Source organism: Lagenorhynchus albirostris, chromosome 8 (assembly GCF_949774975.1).
Source record: "Lagenorhynchus albirostris chromosome 8, mLagAlb1.1, whole genome shotgun sequence".
Classification (NCBI taxonomy): domain Eukaryota; kingdom Metazoa; phylum Chordata; class Mammalia; order Artiodactyla; family Delphinidae; genus Lagenorhynchus; species Lagenorhynchus albirostris.
Window position 1 is genome coordinate 13,364,909 of NC_083102.1, and position 20,609 is coordinate 13,385,517.

The 20,609-nt window shown below is 47.7% G+C and overlaps 1 protein-coding gene across 3 annotated transcripts in view; it reads left to right on the top strand.

Moving 5' to 3' along the window:
- DENND2A (DENN domain containing 2A) overlaps positions 1-15,594 on the top strand; it is a 102,113-nt gene extending 86,519 nt beyond the window's left edge. For 2 of the 3 annotated variants that reach the window (XM_060156536.1, XM_060156534.1), the window contains 6 exons: positions 6,548-6,725; positions 8,348-8,389; positions 11,896-12,013; positions 12,409-12,654; positions 14,264-14,350; positions 15,248-15,594. In XM_060156536.1, coding sequence (XP_060012519.1) covers positions 6,548-6,725; positions 8,348-8,389; positions 11,896-12,013; positions 12,409-12,654; positions 14,264-14,350; positions 15,248-15,279 — 703 coding nt within the window. In that variant the 3' untranslated portion in view covers positions 15,280-15,594. Of the gene's footprint in view, positions 1-6,547; positions 6,726-8,347; positions 8,390-11,895; positions 12,014-12,408; positions 12,655-14,263; positions 14,351-15,247 lie in introns of those variants that run through there. The other variant, XM_060156537.1, reaches the window with a different exon arrangement.
- Positions 15,595-20,609: the final 5,015 nt, after the last annotated feature.

The following is a 20,609-nucleotide window of genomic DNA, read 5'->3' on the forward strand; positions in this document are numbered from 1 at the left end:
TTCTTTCCTTCCTTCCTTCCTTTCTTTTTCTTTCTTTCTTTCTTTTTTTCTTTCCTTTCTCTTTCTTTTCTTCCTTCCTTCCTTCCTTCCTTTCATTTTTTGCCTGTGTTAGGTCTTCATTGCTGCACGCGGGCTTTCTCTAGTTGTGGTGAGCGGGGGCTACTCTTCATTGCGGTGCACGAGTTTCTCATTGCGGTGGCTTCTCTTGTTGTGGAGCACAGGCTCTAGGCGTGCGGGCTTCAGTAGTGGTGGCACATGGGCTCAGTAGTTGTGGCTTGCGGGGTCTAGAGCAAAGGCTCAGTAGTTGTGGTGCACGGGCTTAGTTGCTCTGCGGCATATGGGATCCTCCCAGACCAGGGCTCGAACCTGTGTCCCCTGCATTGGTAGGTGGATTCCTAACCACTGCACCACCAGGGAAGCCCTCTCTCTCTCTTATAGTTCATAGTTTGTAGATGTTAAAGCTGGAACGTCCACTTTCCTCATGTCAAAGATGAGGAATCTAAAGCCTGGAGAAGGGCTTTACCTGAGATCACACAGAGAGCAGCAGACCCAGTTTTCTTGAGGCCCAGGCTGTGTTCTTTTTAACTCGGTGACACATTACTGCAGGGTTTGAAAGTATAGTAATGGAAATACGGCAGCCACCTCCTACTAGGTCTCACCAGGCCCCAGACTAGATCCGAGTTACCTTTCACTCACGTTCCTGGGATTGATGCACAGTAGGAGAGACGCTTTGCTTGGAATATGCTAAAGGATGCTGATGGGCTCATCCTTCAAATTCCTGGGGTCTGTCCAACTCTGGAAACTCATCATTTACTTTTCTGGTAGCATCTTAGAGAAAGCTCTGTGCTTGATTCTTACTGGTTGCTAGGTGAATTGGGAGGCTGCCCAGCACAGTAACCCCAAGTAGGGCACAAGGGCTTTGTAGCAACCAGAACCATAGTGTCTTCTCCAGGAGAAGTTAAGCAGTCACAAGTGTATCCTGATGTCTCTGGACTGATGCTTCAATCCTCAGGAAACACCACAGAATGGCAAAGCATTCTGAGACCTGACCCTTCTCCCCTGTGCCCATCTTTTAACCTTGTGGCCCAGGCAACCTCCCACTGGGGCATCTCCTCCCCCACCTCGCTTTTGTAGGAATTGATCACAGCTGCGGGCCCTGGTGTTCCTCCACCCCCACTGTAATGCAAGCCAGCTTCCAGGGCTCTCTTCCTAGGACTTCCTTCAAAAACACTGCCTGTCCTCCAACCAGCAGATGCTCAGTAAGGCTACACATTAAGGGGCAAGCGAACTTGAAGAGTCATCCTTAGCATCCCCAGAACCACAGACTGTTCTCTGCATGTTCCTAAGAAACCACCAATCCCAGCAGGACCCACCCCCATGGAAGGCTCCTCTAGCCTTCACGAGTCGGGGAATAAAATTTCGACAGGCTACACTCAGAATAACCCCTTCTTTTCTCTTCCACCATTTATTTTGGGGGAAGAGCTGCCACTAGCTGTATTATATACAGAATCTGACCTTTCCTTATAGTGTTTCAAGAGGCAGAACTTTTTTTTTTTTTTTTTGTAAAATCAAAGTACTACTTTATTAAATGAGTTATTTTATACAATATGAACATCAATATAATTACAATTGTAAAAAAATTTTTTATAACAAGGATTTTTTTATTGGCTTTATTTGTTTGTTGGCTGCGTTGGGTTTATTTGTTGTTGTTTATTTGTTTATTGGCTTTATTTGTTTATTGGCTGCGTTGGGTCTTCGTTGCTGTGCATGGGCTTTCTCTAGTTGTGGCAAGCGGGGGCTACTCCTCGTTGTGATGCATGGGCTTCTCATTGCAGTGGCTTCTCCTATTGTGGAGCACGGGCTCTAGAGCGCAGGCTCAGTAGTTGTGGTGCATGGGCTTAGTTGCTCCGTGGCATGTGGGATCTTCCCGGACCAGGGCTGGAACTCGTGTCCCCTGCGTTGGCAGGCAGATTCTTAACCACTGCGCTGCCAGGGAAGTCCCTACTTTAACCTCTTTTAGCCTCGGGCTTGTTAGTATAAAATTCAAAAGATGATGCACTCCATCTCTAAAATCACTTCCAGGACTAAAATTCTGTGATTCTATAACTTCCCTGGAGTCAAAAATGCTTAAATCACATCTCTGAAATGTAAACTGACTCTTTTTTGTAATATTTATTTATATATTTACGTATTTATTTTTGGCTGCATCGAGTCTTAGTTGCGGCATGCAAGATCTTTCGTTGCAGCTCATGGGCTTCTCTCTAGTTAGGTGCAGGCTCTCTAGTTGTGGTGTGGGCTCCGTAGTTGCGGCACATGGGCTTAGTTGCCCCACAGCATGTGGGGTCTTAGTTCCCTGACAGGGATCGAACCCACGTCCCCTGCATTGGAAGGCAGATTCTCAACCACTGGACCACCAGGGAAGTCCCCTGTAAACGGACTGTTAAACATGAGTGCTGAATTTTTATTCTCCTTTAGTGAATTGACTAAAGTGAGAGTTTCAAAGACTTGCTGAAGAGACCATGGATGACAGCGTCTGTGGCCTGGACCATCGCATGATCCACTCTTTCTCCAAGTAATATTTAGGAACTTAACAACAAATGTGCTATAAAAAGAGGTGGATTTCATGCACAAGGCTTCCTTCAGGGAATTCCTTCTTAGGGTCTCTTTTAAGGGACTCCCTCTAGTCACTTGGAAATGAAAACCAACATCCTAGTAAAACACGTAAATGTCAAAATTCCAACTCAACCATCACTGTCTACCTGTCTCCACCCCCCGCCCCCACCAGTTCTCTCGTCCAAATCATTGGCTTCCAAGCCTTTTTACTGCAGTCCCCAATAAGAAATACATTTTAGGGACTTCCCTGGTGGTCCAGTGGTAGAGAATCTGCCTTCCAATGCAGGGGACGCGGGTTCAATCCCTGGGCGGGGAACTAGGATCCCACATGCCGTGGGGCAACTAAGCCCGTGTGCCACAACTGCTAAGCCTGCGCATCTCAGCTAGAGAGCCCACGTGCCGCAAACTACAGAGCCCATGCACTCTGGAGCTCACACGCCACAACTAGAGAGAAGCACACATGCCGCAACAAAGATCCCACGTGCCACAACTAAGACCCAATGCAGCCAAAAAAATAAATAATTTTTTAAAAAGAAATACATTTTACATTCAGACCCAATATACCACCCACATAATACACACAGATAGTCATTTACAACTGGAAAAAATGCAACATATTCTCTTATTTTCTATTCTATTCTTTCTGTGGTAGTTTTGGGTTTTTTGTTTGTTTGTTTTGCGGTACGCGGGCCTCTCACTGCTGCGGCCTCTCCTGTCACGGAGCACAGGCTCCAGACGCGCAGGCCCAGCAGCCATGGCCCACGGGCCCAGCCGCTCCGCGGCATGTGGGATCCTCCCGGACCGGGGCACGAACCCGCGTCCCCTGCATCGGCAGGCGGACTCCCAACCACTGCACCACCAGGAAAGCCCGGTAGTTGTTTTTAATGCTAATAACAACCCACTGAAATTATTTCAAGACCCCCAATGGGCTGTAAATATAGTCTGCAAAAACCTGTTCTAGACACAACTATCCTTGTTTATAGTTTAATGTCCTTCTAGTTTTCTAAGTCATGACCTCACACCCATGGTACTTGAGCAGATCAAATTTGTAGACTGGCCACACACAAATACAGATTAGTCCTAAAAATCAAAAAGATTTAGAATAAAGTGAATTCAACACATTCAGTGATCTATATAGATCAAGGAAATTAAACATAAATGGTAAGCAATTCACTAAAAGTATCAATGTTCTTGATATCTAGGAGAAAGTGATGCCTTAAGAAAAAAAGCTTCTGTGCTTTTCAAGAAGATCCTTTGAAAGGCAGGAGTCACTTCACCCCAAGCTGCTGGCTGAATTATTGATGTTGCTCTCCTTGGTATAAGTCTGAACTTTAGTCTGTCTCACCCTTACTCAGCTAATAAAGAAGGTATTATAGTGATAAAAACAAAAGTGTTGGGGTAGCATCTTTCTCATTTTGGGGGTGATCATTTGAAAGAAAACACAAGACCAAATGTCAGTGAAATATGTGGATGCTATGCTACTAAGAGGCATTTCATGACTCCAGTGAGTATTAGGAGATTGACTATTTGCTAAGATTGAGAACAGGAAGGTTAGAAGACATGCTGATAAATGGACAAGATTCAACATTACCCTTATTAGGTTAGGGGCCCCAAAGTCGGAGCAGGATAGAAAAGAGGGCTAGTGTATATTTTAAGGATGTCTCAGGGGGTACTAGATTCAGAGGAACTCACTAGATTCAGAGGAATTTAAATGATTTGGGGGGGATTGCTTTCTTTTATATATATATAAATTTATTCATTTATTTTTGGCTGTGTTGGGTCTTTGTTGCTGCACACGGGCTTCCTCTAGTTGTGGTGAGCGGGGGCTACTCTTCGTTGCAGTGGGCGGGCTCCTCATTGCGATGACTTCTCTTGTTGTGTAGCACAGGCTCTAGGCGCGAGGGCTTCAGTAGTTGTGGCATGCGGGCTCAGTAGTTGTGGCGAGCGGGCTCTAGAGCACAGGCTCGGTAGTTGTGGTGCACGGGCTTAGTTGCTCCGCAGCATGTGGGATCTTCCCAGACCAGGGCTCAAACCCATGTCCCCTGCAGTGGCAGGCAGATTCTTAACCAATGTGCCACCAGGGAAGCCCTGCTTTTTTTATTGCAGTAAAATATACATAACCATAAAATTTACCATTTAAATCATTTTTAAGTGTACGATTCAGTGGCATTAAGTACATTCACGGTGTTTGCAACTATCACTACTATCCCTTTCCAGAGCTTTTTCATCATCTCAGCTATGACTCTGTACCCTTTAAGCAACAATGCAACACTCTCCCTTCCGCCAGCCCCTGCTAACCTCTATTCTACTCTGTCTCTATGGATTTGCCTATCCTAAGTCCCTCATATAAGTGGAATCAAACAATATTTGTCTCTTTCTGCCTGGCTTAATTCATTTTTTTTTAATATTTATTTTATTTATTTTTTAGGCTGTGTCGGTCTTAGCTGCGGCTAAGACGCAGGACCTTCTTTGAGGCATTGCAGGCTCTTCATTGTGGGGCGTGGGCTTCGCTCTAGTTGTGGCGCTTCGGCTCTCTAGTTTGTGGCACACAGGCTCTCTAGTTGAGGCGTGGGAGCTCCGTAGTTGTGGCGTGTGGTCTTAGTTGCCCCGCGGCATGTGGATGTTAGTTCCCCCACCAGGGACCAAACCCACATCCCCTGCATTGTAAGGCGGATTCTTTACCACTGGACCACCAGGGAAGTCCCTAGCCAATATCTTTTAATCCACCTCTTTTTTCCTTAAGTAAACCAGAGCTAAGTGATTTTTTTAAACGGCCTCAGGAAAGTTTTATGACAATGAGATTACAGGTGCCTGACATCATGGGAACCTAGTAAAGGAGCATTCATCTATGCAGAACTCAGCTTCCCTGCAACTTTACGTAAACAGAGCACAGCTGAGAACCAGGGCAAATGTTCAAAAGATGTCCTAACAAATGAAATGCTGGTTACAGGGCCCTGAAGATGACTTGGTATACTCACAGACGAATCCACTGGGCCCTCACTTTTGTTTTATTCTTACCTTAGACATTTCTAACAAGCTTCTGAAGTTTCCAATCCCATAGCATTTTAGAAACAGCATATTAGAATGAGAGGAGAGGGGAGCTGCTGTGAGCAGGCTCAGTAGCGATAAGAAACGGCTGCAAGGAAGAAGAGAAAGTCTGCTCTCACTCATCTCGGAAGGCCGCCAGTCATCACTGCGCTGCGGCTCCGCTCCACAGAACTGATATCAAAGTGATAATCCCAAATAATCCACCCTTCATTCAACAAACTGAGTTTGAATCCAGGCACTGAGCAAAGCACTGTGGATCACGCACGATTCATAAGGCCCAGCGTTTGCCAATAAAAGGCTACATTATGGGACTTCCCTGGTGGTCCAGTGGGTAACACTCCACGCTCCCCATGCAGGGGGCCTGGGATCGATCCCTGGTCAGGGAACTAGATCCCACATGCATGCTGCAACTAAAGATCCCATGTGCCACAACTAAGACCCAGCACAGCCTAAATAAATAAATAAATATTTTTTTAAAAGGCTGCATTATGATCATTCTGCTTTAAGAGAGACTATTTCTCTGAATGTTGTTATTTTTCTGTGTTTTGGATTCTGGGCAAGAAGCAACTGTATGTGAGTTCCGCTTTTACACAAACCGAGCCATTTGGAGCGGACGGCTGCACATGAATACTGAAGGACTTACCCTGTTTTCCCTTGGTTACACCTAGGCTTTCATGCTTGGCGGAGAGACTGTGTGTTTGCATACAAAGCATCTTCAATAAGAGAAGGAGTACCCATGAGAAAAGAGGCTTTTGTTGTTTGGGGGTGTTTTGGGAGGGAGAAGGAATGAATGGGAGCTGGAGTGTGAACAGCTCTCTCTGGCTTCCCCGTGGAGGCTGCCCACCTCCCCTAAACCGGCCCTTTCTCCCCTCTCTCCCCACTGCAGCACCCTGTCCACGTGCTGCCACGCGATGGTGGCGGTCATCTACCCCTTCACCTGGCAGCACACCTACATCCCTGTGCTGCCACCTGCCATGATCGACATCGTGTGCTCGCCAACCCCCTTCCTCATTGGGCTGCTCACCAGCTCGCTGCCGCTGCTCAGGGAGCTGCCGCTGGAAGAGGTGAGCTCAGGGAGGTCCCCTGTGCCCTGCCTGTGGGGCGGGGCAGAGGGGAGGTGCTGGCTGTGGCTCTGCCAGCAGGCAGGGTCGGGGAGCAGGGGGACCCCACAGCTTTGTCTGGGAGTTCGCCGCCCCAAGTCGGCTTCAGTAGACCCTCAGTGACTGCAGACTCGGTTTCCCCTCTAAATGAACCTACTGCCATGTATACCCATTGAGAAGGGCAGCAATCAACAAGTTACCCAGATTGTAATACACCTAATCCGTAAATAGCCATCCACCCTATCCTTCCCTTCTCCACCCCGCAGCACCGGGGGAAGACAGCACACACAGAGCGAACAATAACTGGAAACTATCTTTGGGCTAATAACGAAGTCTTGACAAAGACTGTGCTCCTACAAGGAGGTCCTTTTCCATATCAGTTAAAAAGACCACAACCAAAATGTTTTTAATGATCGCATTCTGGATTTTCAAGTTAGCATCCAAGTGAGGAAAGCCCTTGGCATTTCTGTGGTTGTTTAGTCCCAGCCCCTTCCTCTAAATAGTCTGTCCCCGTGTACTGAGAACTCCAGCAGTCAGAGCAGAACCGTGGGGACTGAATGACGCTGCGCAGTCCTGAACCCCCAGGGAACCCCTGGGCCTGAAATCCTCCCCGTGTCCCCAGATGCAGCTCCTCTAATTGCCCAGAGAGTCCTAAAGTCCCGTTAAATATTAACCATCAGACTCAGGTCTTTGAGTGTGGGTTTGTGAACTGCAAAGAGTTTGCCTGGGTACCCTCAATCCCGCAAATGGCTCAGTTCTACCCCAGGAGAAGGTGTGAGAAGGAAGGAGAGCGCTCCCTTAACTCCTGGGCCATGTGTGAGAGCCCATGATTCCCGCTGCTGGTGCAATCATGGTGGCCATCCAGGCCCCCTGCTCATCCTCCATCAGAGCCAGTGGCCCACGCTGAGGCCTGGGGCTCGGCCACTTGCATGATCCTATGAGTGAGCGCCTCCTTAAGTTTCGTGCCCTAGGCCCTTCACTTGCTTCACCCTAGTTGTGGCTCTGGGTCTCAGCCTCACTCTGAGGAGGGAGGAGGGAGGTGCTTTAGCCTGAAAGCCTTGACTCATGGAAGCCCAGCACCTGTAGCTTGACTTACTCTCCCGTTGGGTCCAGTCCTCTGGGTCTCTCCCCTCCTACCCTATTAAAACAAATGACAGGGCTAAGTGTGTCACTGGGAGGTAGGAGGAGGGAGGCCTGGCGGGTGGGGGTGTGACAGAACCGAGTGGAATGGGAACGATGGGGGGCTGTGGCCTCTAGCGCCTCCTCAGTGACCCACACGCTAAAAAACAGTCTGAGTGGCTTTGCCTCAGCCAGTCCGAGAACAGGGCAGGGAGTCCAGCTTGTGGCCCAGACACGTCCCAGCCTGCAGTTACAGTGCTGAAAGTGTGTGTTTCTGGAAAGCCCTTGCCCCACCTCCCCTCTTCATCGTTTGTGGCTACAGTGGCAATGTCAGGAAACCACAAATGGCCCCCTCCACCCCCAGCCCTGCTGCCACTCTAGGCGCCAAGAAGGAAGAAGGCTAAGAGTCCATCTCTGTATCCCGGAAGCCCTGGTAACAATAATAGTCCCTTTTCCTTATCTCATAGGTCCTTGTGGTCGATCTTGTCAACAATCGGTTCCTCAGACAGGTGAGTAAGAAGTGCAGCTTCAACCCACTGCTTGCTCTGTTTTCAGCTCTTTGTTGTTTGGAGCTCAGCTTTCCAGCTACGGAAAGGCTCCCTTGTGTGCCTGAAATTGCACAACAGGTCAAGGGGCTTGGGCAGTCCCTGGCCAGGGCTTGACTGAGGATAGGACAGAAGACGGGGCCAAAGAGGAGGGCTTGGGACAAAGGATCGATTCCCACGTGTTCTGTCACAAAACGGTTTACTGACAATTAGAATCTTTGTATAGGTTATAACTATGGACACTTGTCTTTTTTCAACATGCTTTTCAATAATATTTGATAACAAATTTCATGATATAATATGAAGTGGAAAAAATCAGGATGCAAAATTGTATACACTATTTTGCTGACCTTGTTTTTTTAAAAAAAGAACAGAAACAAGAAAAAAAAAATATATATATATAAAACTCTAAAAAAGATTGAAAGGAAAACTCACCAAAACGTTAATTCTGGTCGTCTTGGGTTGGGAGACTGAAAAGGAGACAGATTATGAGTGATTTTTAATTGTTTTGATACTTTCATATATTTTCTATAATGATTATAAACTACTTTCATTATCAGGGAAAGTAATACACAGTTAGTTTCTTGTTATCACTTGCCAGAAAGGCCTGACTCCTATCAGGTCTTGCAAAGAATCATTACATAAAGGCTTTCTGGGCATTCTGAAGGACTGCTTTTACACTTGGAATGGCCACTGAAAAGTTATATATGTTAATGCCTGTTTTTTATCATTAGTTCCATCTACTTTCACTTCCCAAAGCCCCTCTGGGTAGGCCCATCCCAAGGCCTTCCTGCTTTGAGACCCAGATCATAAAGCCAGCTTTAAAAAATACTGGTTAAAAAAAAAAAAAAATACTGGTCATCTGCCCTGACCCGAGTCCCCGGATTAGAACTAGCCACCCCATGGGGTGGGAGGTAGGGGACAGTGGGAAACATTGATTGAGGAGCCACTAGGTGCCAGGCACTTTCACAAATTAATTGTGTTGCATTTAATCTCCCCCCCAGCTTTATTGAGATATTATTGACACATATCATATGTAAGTTTAAAATGTACAGCATGATGATTTGATGTACATACACGCTGAGAAATTATAACCACAATATGGTTAGTTAACCCCCCATTGCCTCACATAATTACCTTTTTTGTGTAGTGATAACATTTAAGATCTACTCTCTTAACAACTTTCAAGTATATGTTAACTATGGTCACCAAACTGTAAATAGATTCCCCAGAATTTATTCATTTTATAGCGGGAAGTTTGTACCCTTTGACCAACATTTCCCCATTTCCCTCACCCCTCAGCCCCTAGTAGCCACCATTCTACTCTCTATTTTTATGAGTTCAGTTCATATATATATATATATATATATAACTTTTTTTTTTTTTGGCTGCACTACGGGGCTTGCAGGATCTTAGTTCCCTGACCAGGGATTGAACCCGGGACCCTGGCAGTGAGAGCACTGATTCCTGACCACTGGATGACCAGTGAATTCCCAGAGTTCAGTTTTTTTAGATTCCACATATAAGTGAGAACATACAGTATTACCTTTTGCTGTCTTATCTACTTCACTTAGTATTAGTCTATCCATGTTATCACAAAAGTCAGTATTTCTTTCTTTTTTTTTTTTTTTTGCGGTACGCGGGCCTCTCACTGTTGTGGCCTCTCCCGCTGCGGAGCACAGGCTCCGGACGCGCTGGCTCAGCGGCTATGGCTCACGGGCCCAGCCGCTCCGCGGCCTGTGGGATCTTCCCGGACCGGGACATGAACCCGTGTCCCCTGCATCGGCAGGCAGACTCTCAACCACTGCGCCACCAGGGAAGCCCAGTATTTCTTTCTTTTTTATGGCTGAATAATATTCCATTGTGTGTATGTGTATCTATGTGTATATATGCACATACACACGTATATACACGTACATACACATCTATAAAAACGTCTATTCATGTCCTTTGCCCATCTTTTTTTTCTATTGAGTTGTATGAGTGCCTTATATACTTTGGATAGTAACCCCTTATCAGATATATGCTTTACAAATATATTCTCCCATTCTGTAAGCTGCCTTTTCATTTTGCTGATTGTTTGTTTTATTGTGCAGAAGCTTTTTAGTGTGATGTACTCTCACTTGTTTACTTTTGCTTTTGTTACTTGTGCTTTTGGTATCAGATCCCAAAAAATTGTTGCTAAGATCAATATCAAGGAGCTTTTCACCTATATTTTCTTCTAGTAGTTTTACAGTTTCTGTTCTTACACTTAAGTCTTTAATCCAATTTTTTTTAATCCACATAATTTTTGTGAGTCATATAAGATGGGGTCCAATTTCATTCGTATAAGATAGGGGTCCAATTTCATTCCTTTGTATGTGGATGTCCAGTTTTCCCAACACCATTTATTTAAGAAATCAGCCTTTCCGACTTCCCTGGTGGCACAGTGGTTAAGAATCCGCCTGCCAGGGCAGGGGACATGGGTTCAATCCCTGGTCCGGGAAGATCCCACATGCCGCGGAGCAACTAAGCCCATGTACCACAACTACTGAGCCTGTGCTCTAGAACCCATGAGCCACAGCTACTGAGTCCCCATGTCACAATTACTGAAGCCCATGCACCTAGAGCCCATGCTCTGCAACAAGAGAAGCCACCGCAATGAGAAGCCTGCACACCGCAAGGAAGAGTAGCCCCCATTCGCCGCAACTAGAGAAAGCCCACACACAGCAATGAAGACCCAGTGCAGCCAAAGATAAATAAATAAATAAATTTATTTTAAAAAAAAAAGAAACCATCCTTTCCCCATTAAATATTCAGCTCCCTTGTCAAATATTAGCTGACCATATATGTACGGGTTTATTTCTGGGCTCTCAATTTTGTTCTGTTCGTCTATATGTCTGTTTTTTTGCCAGTACCATACTATCTTGATTACGGTAGCTTTGTGATAAAGTTTGAAATCAGGAATTATGATGCCTCCAGCTTTGTTCTTCTTCCCCAAGATTGTTTTGGCTATTCAAGGTCTTTTGTGGTTCCATACAAATTTTACGATTGTTTTTTCTATTTCTGTGAAAAATGTCATTGGAATTTTCATAAGGATTGCATTGAATCTGTAGATGGCTTTAAGTAGTATGGACATTTTAACAGTATTTATTCGTTCAATCCATGGGCACAGAATATCTTTCCATTAATTTATATCTTCTTCAGTTTCTTTCATCACCGTCTTATATGGTGCATTTAATCTTCACGGTGAGGTAGATACTGATTGGTAGCCCATTTTACAGGTGGGGAAACTGAGGCTCACATAGCTTGTAAAAAGTGGAATCAAGATTCAAACCTCAGACCTCTAGTTTTAAGTTGTGTTCTTTCCACTAAACCAGGAACCCTGCCAGGCCTGCCCTGCAGTGTCCAATGTGTCCTGCTGGCCAGGATGCAGCCACCATCCCCAGAAGCACCGGGGCGATGGCCCACCTGTTTTTTCTGCTTTACAGATGGATGACGAGGATTCCATTCTGCCCCGGAAGCTTCAGGTAGCCCTGGAACACATTCTGGAACAGAGGAATGACCTGGCTAGTGACCAGGATGACAGGTCCCCAGACTGCAAGCGTGGTAAATGCTCATCCACCTCCCAGACTGCACCCCCTCTTCCATCATTGGAGTCAGGGAGCAAATGGACTATGGGCATCTGTCCCACTTGGCACTGGGTTAAGCAGGAAAATAGGCAAGAGAGGTATACAGGGAGAGAGGCTGGGCGCTCATCCCCTCTATCAGGACCTCATTCTAACAATGAGCTGTGGGGAAGACTTGTCCCACCCCATTTTGGCCCTAAAATATCTGTTTAAAGGTGGGAAGAAATGAATGCTCACTGTGGGTAATCTTTTTGTGGATCATTGCAGTTTGCCATCCAGGGAGCTAGCATCCTTGTCTTAGTGCCTGGCTTGTCCCAAAGGCTCTGCCTCAGCCCTCCGCCCTCACCGGTCCTGGTCCTTCCCCATTTTGCTCAGGCCCCAAGTCCAGCCCCTTGAACGAAGTGGTATCCGAAGCCTTTGTCCGCTTCTTCGTGGAGATCGTGGGCCACTACTCGTTGTTCCTGACGGCGGGCGAGCGAGAGGAGAGGACCCTGCAGCGAGAGGCCTTTCGCAAAGCCGTCTCCTCCAAGAGCCTCCGCCGGTTCCTGGAGGTCTTCATGGAGACCCAGACGTTCCGGGGCTTCATCCAGGAGCGGGAGCGGCGCCGGCAGGATGCCAAAGGTCAGGAGGCATGTTCCCTGTGGGGGGCTGAGGCAGCCAGAGATGCCCAGACCCCGAGTGGGTGTTGAGCAGGGCAGAAGGTCGGGGGCCAGGGCACGGATGGGAACAGCATGCAGCCTTCTCTGGAGGATGTTCATTCTCGCCACCTCTGAGCTGGGGAAACTGCCCCTATGTCCTGCCGTCTCCTCAGGCGTCGCTTCCCCTCTGCTTCCCATTCCCAGAACCACACTGCAGGTTCTGGTGGCAAGTTCCCTCCTGTTCTATTCTCCCCAGCTCAACGAAAGTCTCAAGGACACCCTTCCCTTCCCCTCCCTTTTCCTCAGGCCTCCTCTGGTTCCCTCTGCCCTGCTTCCTCAGCCTCTCCTCCGGGACCTGGGGATGGGATAGAGGAGGAGAGGACGGCCCCACGCCCTCCACTGTACGTGGTGCCGCTGAGCCCAGCGGGCTGGCCATGGGGGAGGCAGGACGGCAGAGACTGCCCCAACCTGTGGAGTTTGTGGGTCATCGCTCCGCGAGACCGCCCAGCCCCGCCCCAGCCCTCGCTCCGTGAGGTTCCCCTGTCTCTCCTAGTCTCCCTGTCCCTGTTGCTGGACTCCGTCACGCTTCTAATGATGGAGGAGCAGGGAGTGTGCACCAGGAGGATGAAACCGTTCCCATCTCTTTCTTACATCATTTTAAGTCCTTGTGGGAATCTAAAAACTAGAAATGTCAGTAAAGGCTATCCCAGATGGGAGCTAGACCCGAGAAGGGGAAAGATGCTCAACACTGAGGAGATGCCTCACAGTGACCAGGGTGGGGGCCAGGGAAGCAGCTGGCCCAGGCCTTGGTGTCCTCTGGGGCTGCGATTGCAGAGACTGATCTGAGGAACCAAAGCTCTGCATTCCCAGAGCTCTTTGCAAGGCAGAAAGGGAGTCTGTCACACTTGAGGCGTTCTGATGAGTGCTATCTGAAGAGACAAAAGAAAATGGATTAGCAAGTATGAGTCCCACAACTCCTGGTGAAAGGATTCCTTTTAATAGAAGACCTGCTGGGTACACAGATCACTATTTGATAGAGAGAGCGAGACATAAGGCTTAAAAGTAGCACAGAAGGAGCCCCGTCTGTGGAAGATCAGTAAGAGATGAAGACAGCGTGCCTGAGGCTCCAGTCCCGGGTGAGAACTGAAGGGCCCTCAGAGGTGGCCTGCCCGCCCTCCTGAGTCTGCAGATGGCAGCCGGGTTCCCAGGAGGCCAAAGCACTTGGCCAGGGGCCCTCTTGTGGGAGAATGCGAGGAAAAGGGAGCCCTCAGGAGCTCCCGAGCCAAGGCCGTCTGGTTCATCTTTGAAACCGCGGGCCTGGCACGGTGTACATGCTTGCAAGGCGTTTGTCCAGTAAAGATAGGATTACACATACGAGCTAGCTTTACAGCTTTCCAAAGACACTTATTGCACAGGTTGGACAATTATAAGGGCAGTACAAGCCCTTATAAATCTCATGATTCAGAGCATGTTTATAGGAGCAACTTCATCTCAGAAGCAAGGTTTCTCTTTCCTATGGCAGTAAGGAAATGGATATGTCTAGAAGCACGAAGAGAAGGAACTAAAATGGCTGGGATTTCTCTTGTCAACAGGTCTTTTTGAGGTCCGAGCCCAAGAGTACCTGGAAACACTCCCCAGTGGAGAACACAGTGGTGTCAACAAGTTCCTGAAGGGACTAGGTGAGGCCTAGGGGTCTCGGTTCCCATCAGCAGCCTCCGGACCATGGGGTCTTGGCCAGTTCCCTCCCCTAGAGCCGGGGCCTAATAATGCAGAGCTCTGAGGCCTGCACCGAGTGGGCCAAGTCAGCATTTTACCCACCTGTTCTAATCTGTCCCCAGATCGTAAGCAAAGGACGCAAATGGCCCCCTCCCTGCTTTCCTGGGCCCCTGGCTGCCTTGCTGTTCTTTCACTATTATCTCCCACACTCTTAAACCTTCTGGGGTATTGGGCTTAGAAGCATGAGGAATGGAACCAGAGAAAGATGTCTGGCAGTAAAGACCTGGACCAGCCTCCAGATGATGCCCCCAAAAGGTGGAAATGTAAGAATTTTCATAAGGACTGCAGTTAATCAGGAAAAAGGCCCTTGCTAGGAAAGGGAGCAGGAGAAGAAAGCGAAAAAGGTGAAGGAGGAAGCAGGCCCCAGTAAGGAGGAACTGCGGTGAGGAGGACCCCACGGAGGACTTGCAGGTGGCGTGCCGGTGCCTCAGCCAGGATGGCCAGCTGCCTGGGAAGGGACCGCCTGCCTCCCGCGCTGCTGGGAGTTTTCTCCTCACTTGGCTCTCAGGGATGTGTTACAGTCAGTGCTTCCTGTATCACCGTTTCAGAAGCAACATCTACAGCTCTGACATGCTTCCTTTCAAAACTCCCCAAGTCTGAGGAAGACCCCTTTTCACTGGGAGGCACGAGGAGGGCAGCCAGGCAGGGCGAAGTCCCCCAACTTCTCCTGAGCTCTGGGGTGAAGCTCTGGGGGGGGCGGGGAGGCCACACTTGTCTGCACTGCCTCTGGGGTGAAAAGAGCAGGATTTAACTCAGCCCCTTTGTCTGCCTGGTGAAATGTTCTCACTTTCTTTTTTTAGGCAATAAAATGAAGTTTCTCCACAAGAAATAGCCCTCAATCCAGCCTCCAGGGAGAACTTTTCCTAGGGCAGCCGCGTGTCTTAAAAACAGTCCTGGTGGTCTTTCTGAAATGTTGGGTCCTTGGTTGTCCCAGGGGCTGGGATAAAGGCCGGGATGGTTTCCGGCCACCACTGGGCTCTCCCCAGGACCCGGGACCCCCCGAGCCACCGGAAGGTGCCGCTTCTTTAGAACAGCACTGGAAATGGGACCTGAGACCAGGCACATTCAAACGGATTGTTTTGGTGGTTGGTTTTGGGTTTTTTAAATTTTTTTTATCTTAGATATTAAAAAGAAAAATAGAAAAGTGTTTGGGTTTTCCTTTTATTATGCCAACTGTCCTGCCCTGTGTCACCTCTCCCTGGTTCATCCTGCTTGGCAGTTGTGCTCTGGAGCCAAGAGGAGGAGATGGGAAGGGGCGGCCCCCAGGTGCTCCTCTGGGCAGAACTGGGGACAAGTGCGGGGTGAAGGGGGGAGCACTGTGGCGACGCCTACAGACACTACAGACACCACACCACAGGTGTCGGGATGGGAGTCCTCTTGGGGAAAGGACTGGCAGGTAGTGGAGTGGAGTCACATCTGTGCTGAAAAGGAAGAAAGAGAACAACAGTAAAAGGATTTGGGTTCCTGGGATGAGCTGCGCTCTCAGGCTGGCTGGTGATGCCACCTGGTGGCCAAGGCCACTTGCTGTCATGCCACTGATTCCTCTGGTCCCAAATGGACCTAACTTTTCTGGACGGCCTCTTTCCTCTTAGAAGCCATAGAGCCGTCCCCTGCCCAAGCAGCCCATGACTTTTAGAGGTACACACAAAAAGAGGAAATCTCCTCGTAAGATCTGTTAATAAAATATTCTTAGGGTCCTAAAGTTTATGATGCTGCCTAGAGCCCATCTTAAAACATGTGAGCCACTGCTTTGAGCCCATTCCTATTTATACTATATGAAATTTCCCCATCTCAGTGTAGGGACTATTTATACTATTTATACTATATGAAATTTCCCCATCTCAGTGTAGGGACCCAGAGCAGCGTACATGAACTAGTACATGTTCAGGATGAATGCAGGGACTTCTGTTGTTGATGTTATCAAGGCGCATCAAAACCTTGGGGACAGCTTCCTCAGACTTGTGCGGCCAGAGGGGAGGAAGCGGGGGTGCAGGAGAAGGCTGCATTCCGGGGGGCGCTGTCCTGCAAGGCCTGAGGCAGGGCGGCAGGAAGAGACCAGTCGGCAGCACAGGCACGTTCTCAAAGCAGGCCTCCGGGCCACCCCCCGGCCAACCCACTGCCTGCACATCCCACTGGTGGATTCCCTCTGGGTGGCACCAGGAACCCTGCAAGAACACACGAAAGGAATGTGCTCTGACCTTGGCAATGGCCCAGGGGCCTGTGCTGCCTGGCAGAGGTTTTGTTCGTTTGTTTGTTTTTAATTTTTTGGCTGCGTTGGGTCTTCGTTGCCGCACGCTGGCTTTCTCTAGCTGCGGTGAGTGGGAGCTACTCTTTGTTGCAGTGCGCAGACTTCTCATTGCGGTGGCTTCCCTTGATGCGGAGCACGGGCTCTAGGCGCGTGGACTTCAATAGTTGTGGCACACGGGCTCAGTAGTTGTGGCTCACGGGCTCTAGAGCGCAGGCTCAGTAGCTACGGTGCACAGGCTTAGTTGCTCCATGGCATGTGGGATCTTCCCAGACCAGGGATCAAACCCATGTCCCCTGCATTGGCAGGTGGATTCTTAACCACTGCACCACCAGGGAAGTCCCCTGGCAGAGGTTCTTGACCTTAAGGGAGTTGGGAGCAAGGGGGTCTTCTGAGGAAAAATAAGAACAAGAGGAAAATAAGGAGAGGTTGACCTCTCATTCTACATTAGGGGTTCTTAACTAAAGTCATGGACCCCCCAAATTGTATCCGAGATTTGGTGTGTCCATTCGTTTTTGAGGAGAGAGGATCCATAGTTTACATCAGATTCTCAAAGGGGTCCAAGGCCCCCCAAAAGGGTAAGAATGAGACTATGCATAACAATTAACCTGGGTAGATATGTGTGGTTGGGGGTTGGGCGAAGACTGAAAGAGACTCTCTGAGTGTTTGGACTCAGGAATTTGTAACTAACAAGCTCCTCAGATTAGTTAACTCTATTAATACCAATATTCTGCCCAAAGATGATCACTTTTAATATTTTATAATCTACCTTCTTTTCTAACTTATTTCATATTATATTGTTTACACCTCCAAGTGAATAACTATACATCTTTTCAACACCTCTAATGGTCACATAATATTCTATTTTACAGATATACTAAAAGTTATTTTACCAGTCCTCTCATGCATGCAACGTATTTCCAATTTTTAATATCATAAGGAGCACTGAGAAAAGCATCTTTGTAAAAGTATCTTAGTACAGGGACTTCCCTGGCAGTCCAATGGTTAGGACTCTGTGCTTCCACCGCAGGGGGCATGGGTTCAATCCCTGGTTGTGGAACTAAGATCCTACAAGCCACGCGGCGCAGCCAAAAAAAATAGTATCTTAGTCCATTGGCCCTATTTTCATTTTCATTTTTGCTTTAAGTAAAACATACATACAGAAAAGTGCACAGATTATGCAATATACACAGCCTGACAAACTTTCACAAATGATCACATCTGTGTAACCAGCACCCATATCAAGAAGCAGAACATCATCGGACACGGTTCAGCTTCCCAACATCCCTCCCATCCTACTCTAAGTTGAAACTAAATCAACTAACAAGTTGTCTACATTTTGCAAAGTGGTAAATTGGGCTGGGGAGGATCAGAGACAAAAGAGAAAAGTAGGTTTGTGATCTCTGCTCAGTCTAGGGTAGATCTGGATGGATCATGCTATTTGGGTTCAGAAACAAAGCATGGCCATAAAGCATGGGTGTGTTAGACCAGATCACAACCACTCAACCTTTGGTTCTTGCCTCACACCAACCATCTGTCCAAGAACCAAGTCCTCTAATTCCAGTAAAACTCATACAGTTTCCATAAAGAATATGTGTTTAGAAGCATTCCATTATTGTATTTCAATTCATGGTCAGTTACCTGGCCACGAAAAACAGTTGGAGCAGGCTTGTTGGGTGGATTTTATTGCTATGGAATATCAGAGACACTGGTGGGCAAGGGAAGGGGTGAGTGGGAGCAGGTGCAGCTGGCATGTCTCGGGAAGAGGCCGGAGAGAGCAAGTCTGAGCGAGAATGCGGCTGTCACCACTGCTGAGACGAGGGAGAAGGAATTCTTAGGATTTACCACACAAACCTCTTCTCACTCAGACCAAGAATCGTGATAAGATCTGCCCTCTATTGAGCACTTCTTTTTGCCCATTACTATGCTGAGTTCATCACATGTGTTATTTGATCACAAGAATGTAAGCCCCTGAGGGCAGGGACTATGTCCATCACGTTCACTGCTGAATTCCCAGAGCCTAAAACCAGCGCCTGGCACAGAGTTGTCTCTCAGTAAATGTTTGCTGACCAAAGAAACAATTCCCACAACAGTACTAAAAGTGGTACTCGGATGCTAACGCACACATATGGAATCTAAAAAAATGGTACTGATGAACCTAGTGGCAGGGCAGGAATAAAGATGCAGACGTTAGAGAATGGACTTGAGGACATGGGGAGGGGAAGGGTAAGCTGGGACGAAGTGAAAGAGTGGCATGGACATCTATGCACTACCAAATGTAAAATAGATAGTGGGAAGCAGCCGCAAAGCACAGGGAGATCAGCTCTGTGCTTTGTGACCACCTAGAGGGGTGGGATAGGGAGGGTGGGAGGGAGATGCAAGAGGGAGGGGATATGGGTGTATATGTATACGTATAGCTGACTCATTTTGTTTTACAGCAGAAACTAACACAACATTGTAAAGCAATTATACTCCAATAAAGATATAAAAAATAAATAAAAATAAAATATACGGATAAAAAATTTAAAAATATAAAAAATAAAACTGGTACTATACTGTCTCTATCGCAGGCAGCAAGTTCAGTAGAGATGGATGCATACCCCACAAAGCCAAAGGAGTACTTCATCAAGGGGAGGCAGCCTGCTACTGACCATAACAGCCATTCCTGGCATCTCAGATAGCTTGTTTTCAGCACAAGCACCAAGCTCCTAGGAGACCACATTAATAATCAGAAGGTTGCTTGGTGAGTAGGAAGTCAGAGCAAAGGGTGGTGGAGAGTCTGGAGGAACGTCTCCCCAGGAGGGGAGGGGAGCCCAACAGACTTTCCCATCTCACCGAGGGTCTGTTTCCCTGGGCAGTGCTCCATCTGCCCTGCCCTGCTGACTCCTTGATCCTTGGCACTTCCCCTGCCCCCGCCCCCTGCCCTACATTTCTTTTTTTTTTTCCTCTTTATTTTATTGGGGGGAAATTCACATAACATAAAAGTCCATTCATCCATCGATGGACACCGGGGTTTCCACCTTTTGGCTGTTGTGAATAGCGCTGCAACAAATATGTGTATGCATGTATTTAAGTACCTGTTTTCAATTTCTTTGGGTATATACCTAGGCGTGGATTGCTGAGTCATAAGGTAATTACCACATTTACATTTTTGAGGAGCCATCAAACTGTTTTCCACAGAGGCTGCACCATTTTATACTCCTGCCCACAATGTATGAGGGGTGCCCCCTTTCCTATGCTCCCTTCCTTTCTTCAGAGAGATTCCAGCTTTCTTAGGTATATCCTTCACCTTCCAGCCATACCTCTCAAAGAAGCCCCATGTTTCTCAGGGGTGATTGACATCACCTGCATCAAATCTGCCTGGGGTACTAGTTTAAAATGCAGGTGCCGGGGATCCACCTTGACTTATCTGGGGCTAAGGCCCTAGAACGCTTGATTGGTTGGGAGTCCCCCAAGTATCTTCAAATATGTACAGGTCTCTGTCTTAGGTGTCTCACTTCTTCAGGTGACCCATCTCCTCCCTTATATACAAATTCTCCCTTGAGTTTCACTGACAGAGAGTAATCTTAGCACCAAGTTTTGGAGGTAAGGCTTTTGCACGCATGGCCTGAGTTCAGCATTACATAAGAGCTTCTAAAGTGCTTTAGAGAATAAAAGCATTGATGAAAGCTTGCAAGAGCCCACAGACTTGGTGAATTCAGGTTTGTTTGTATGTTTTTTTTAAAAAGGTCCCATTACTCTAGTTACCTTGCCTCGGCTTAAAAGCCAACCCAAGGCAGTACAGGTTAGGCTCCCCAAAATCCCGAGGAGAGATCGCTGTGGGCGTGAACTCAGAGGAGGGCAAGGCGGGCCGGAGCTGGAAGCTCCGCTCAGACTTCAGGCGGGCTTGATGTGAGCTGAGTTCAGAGCCTGACTTG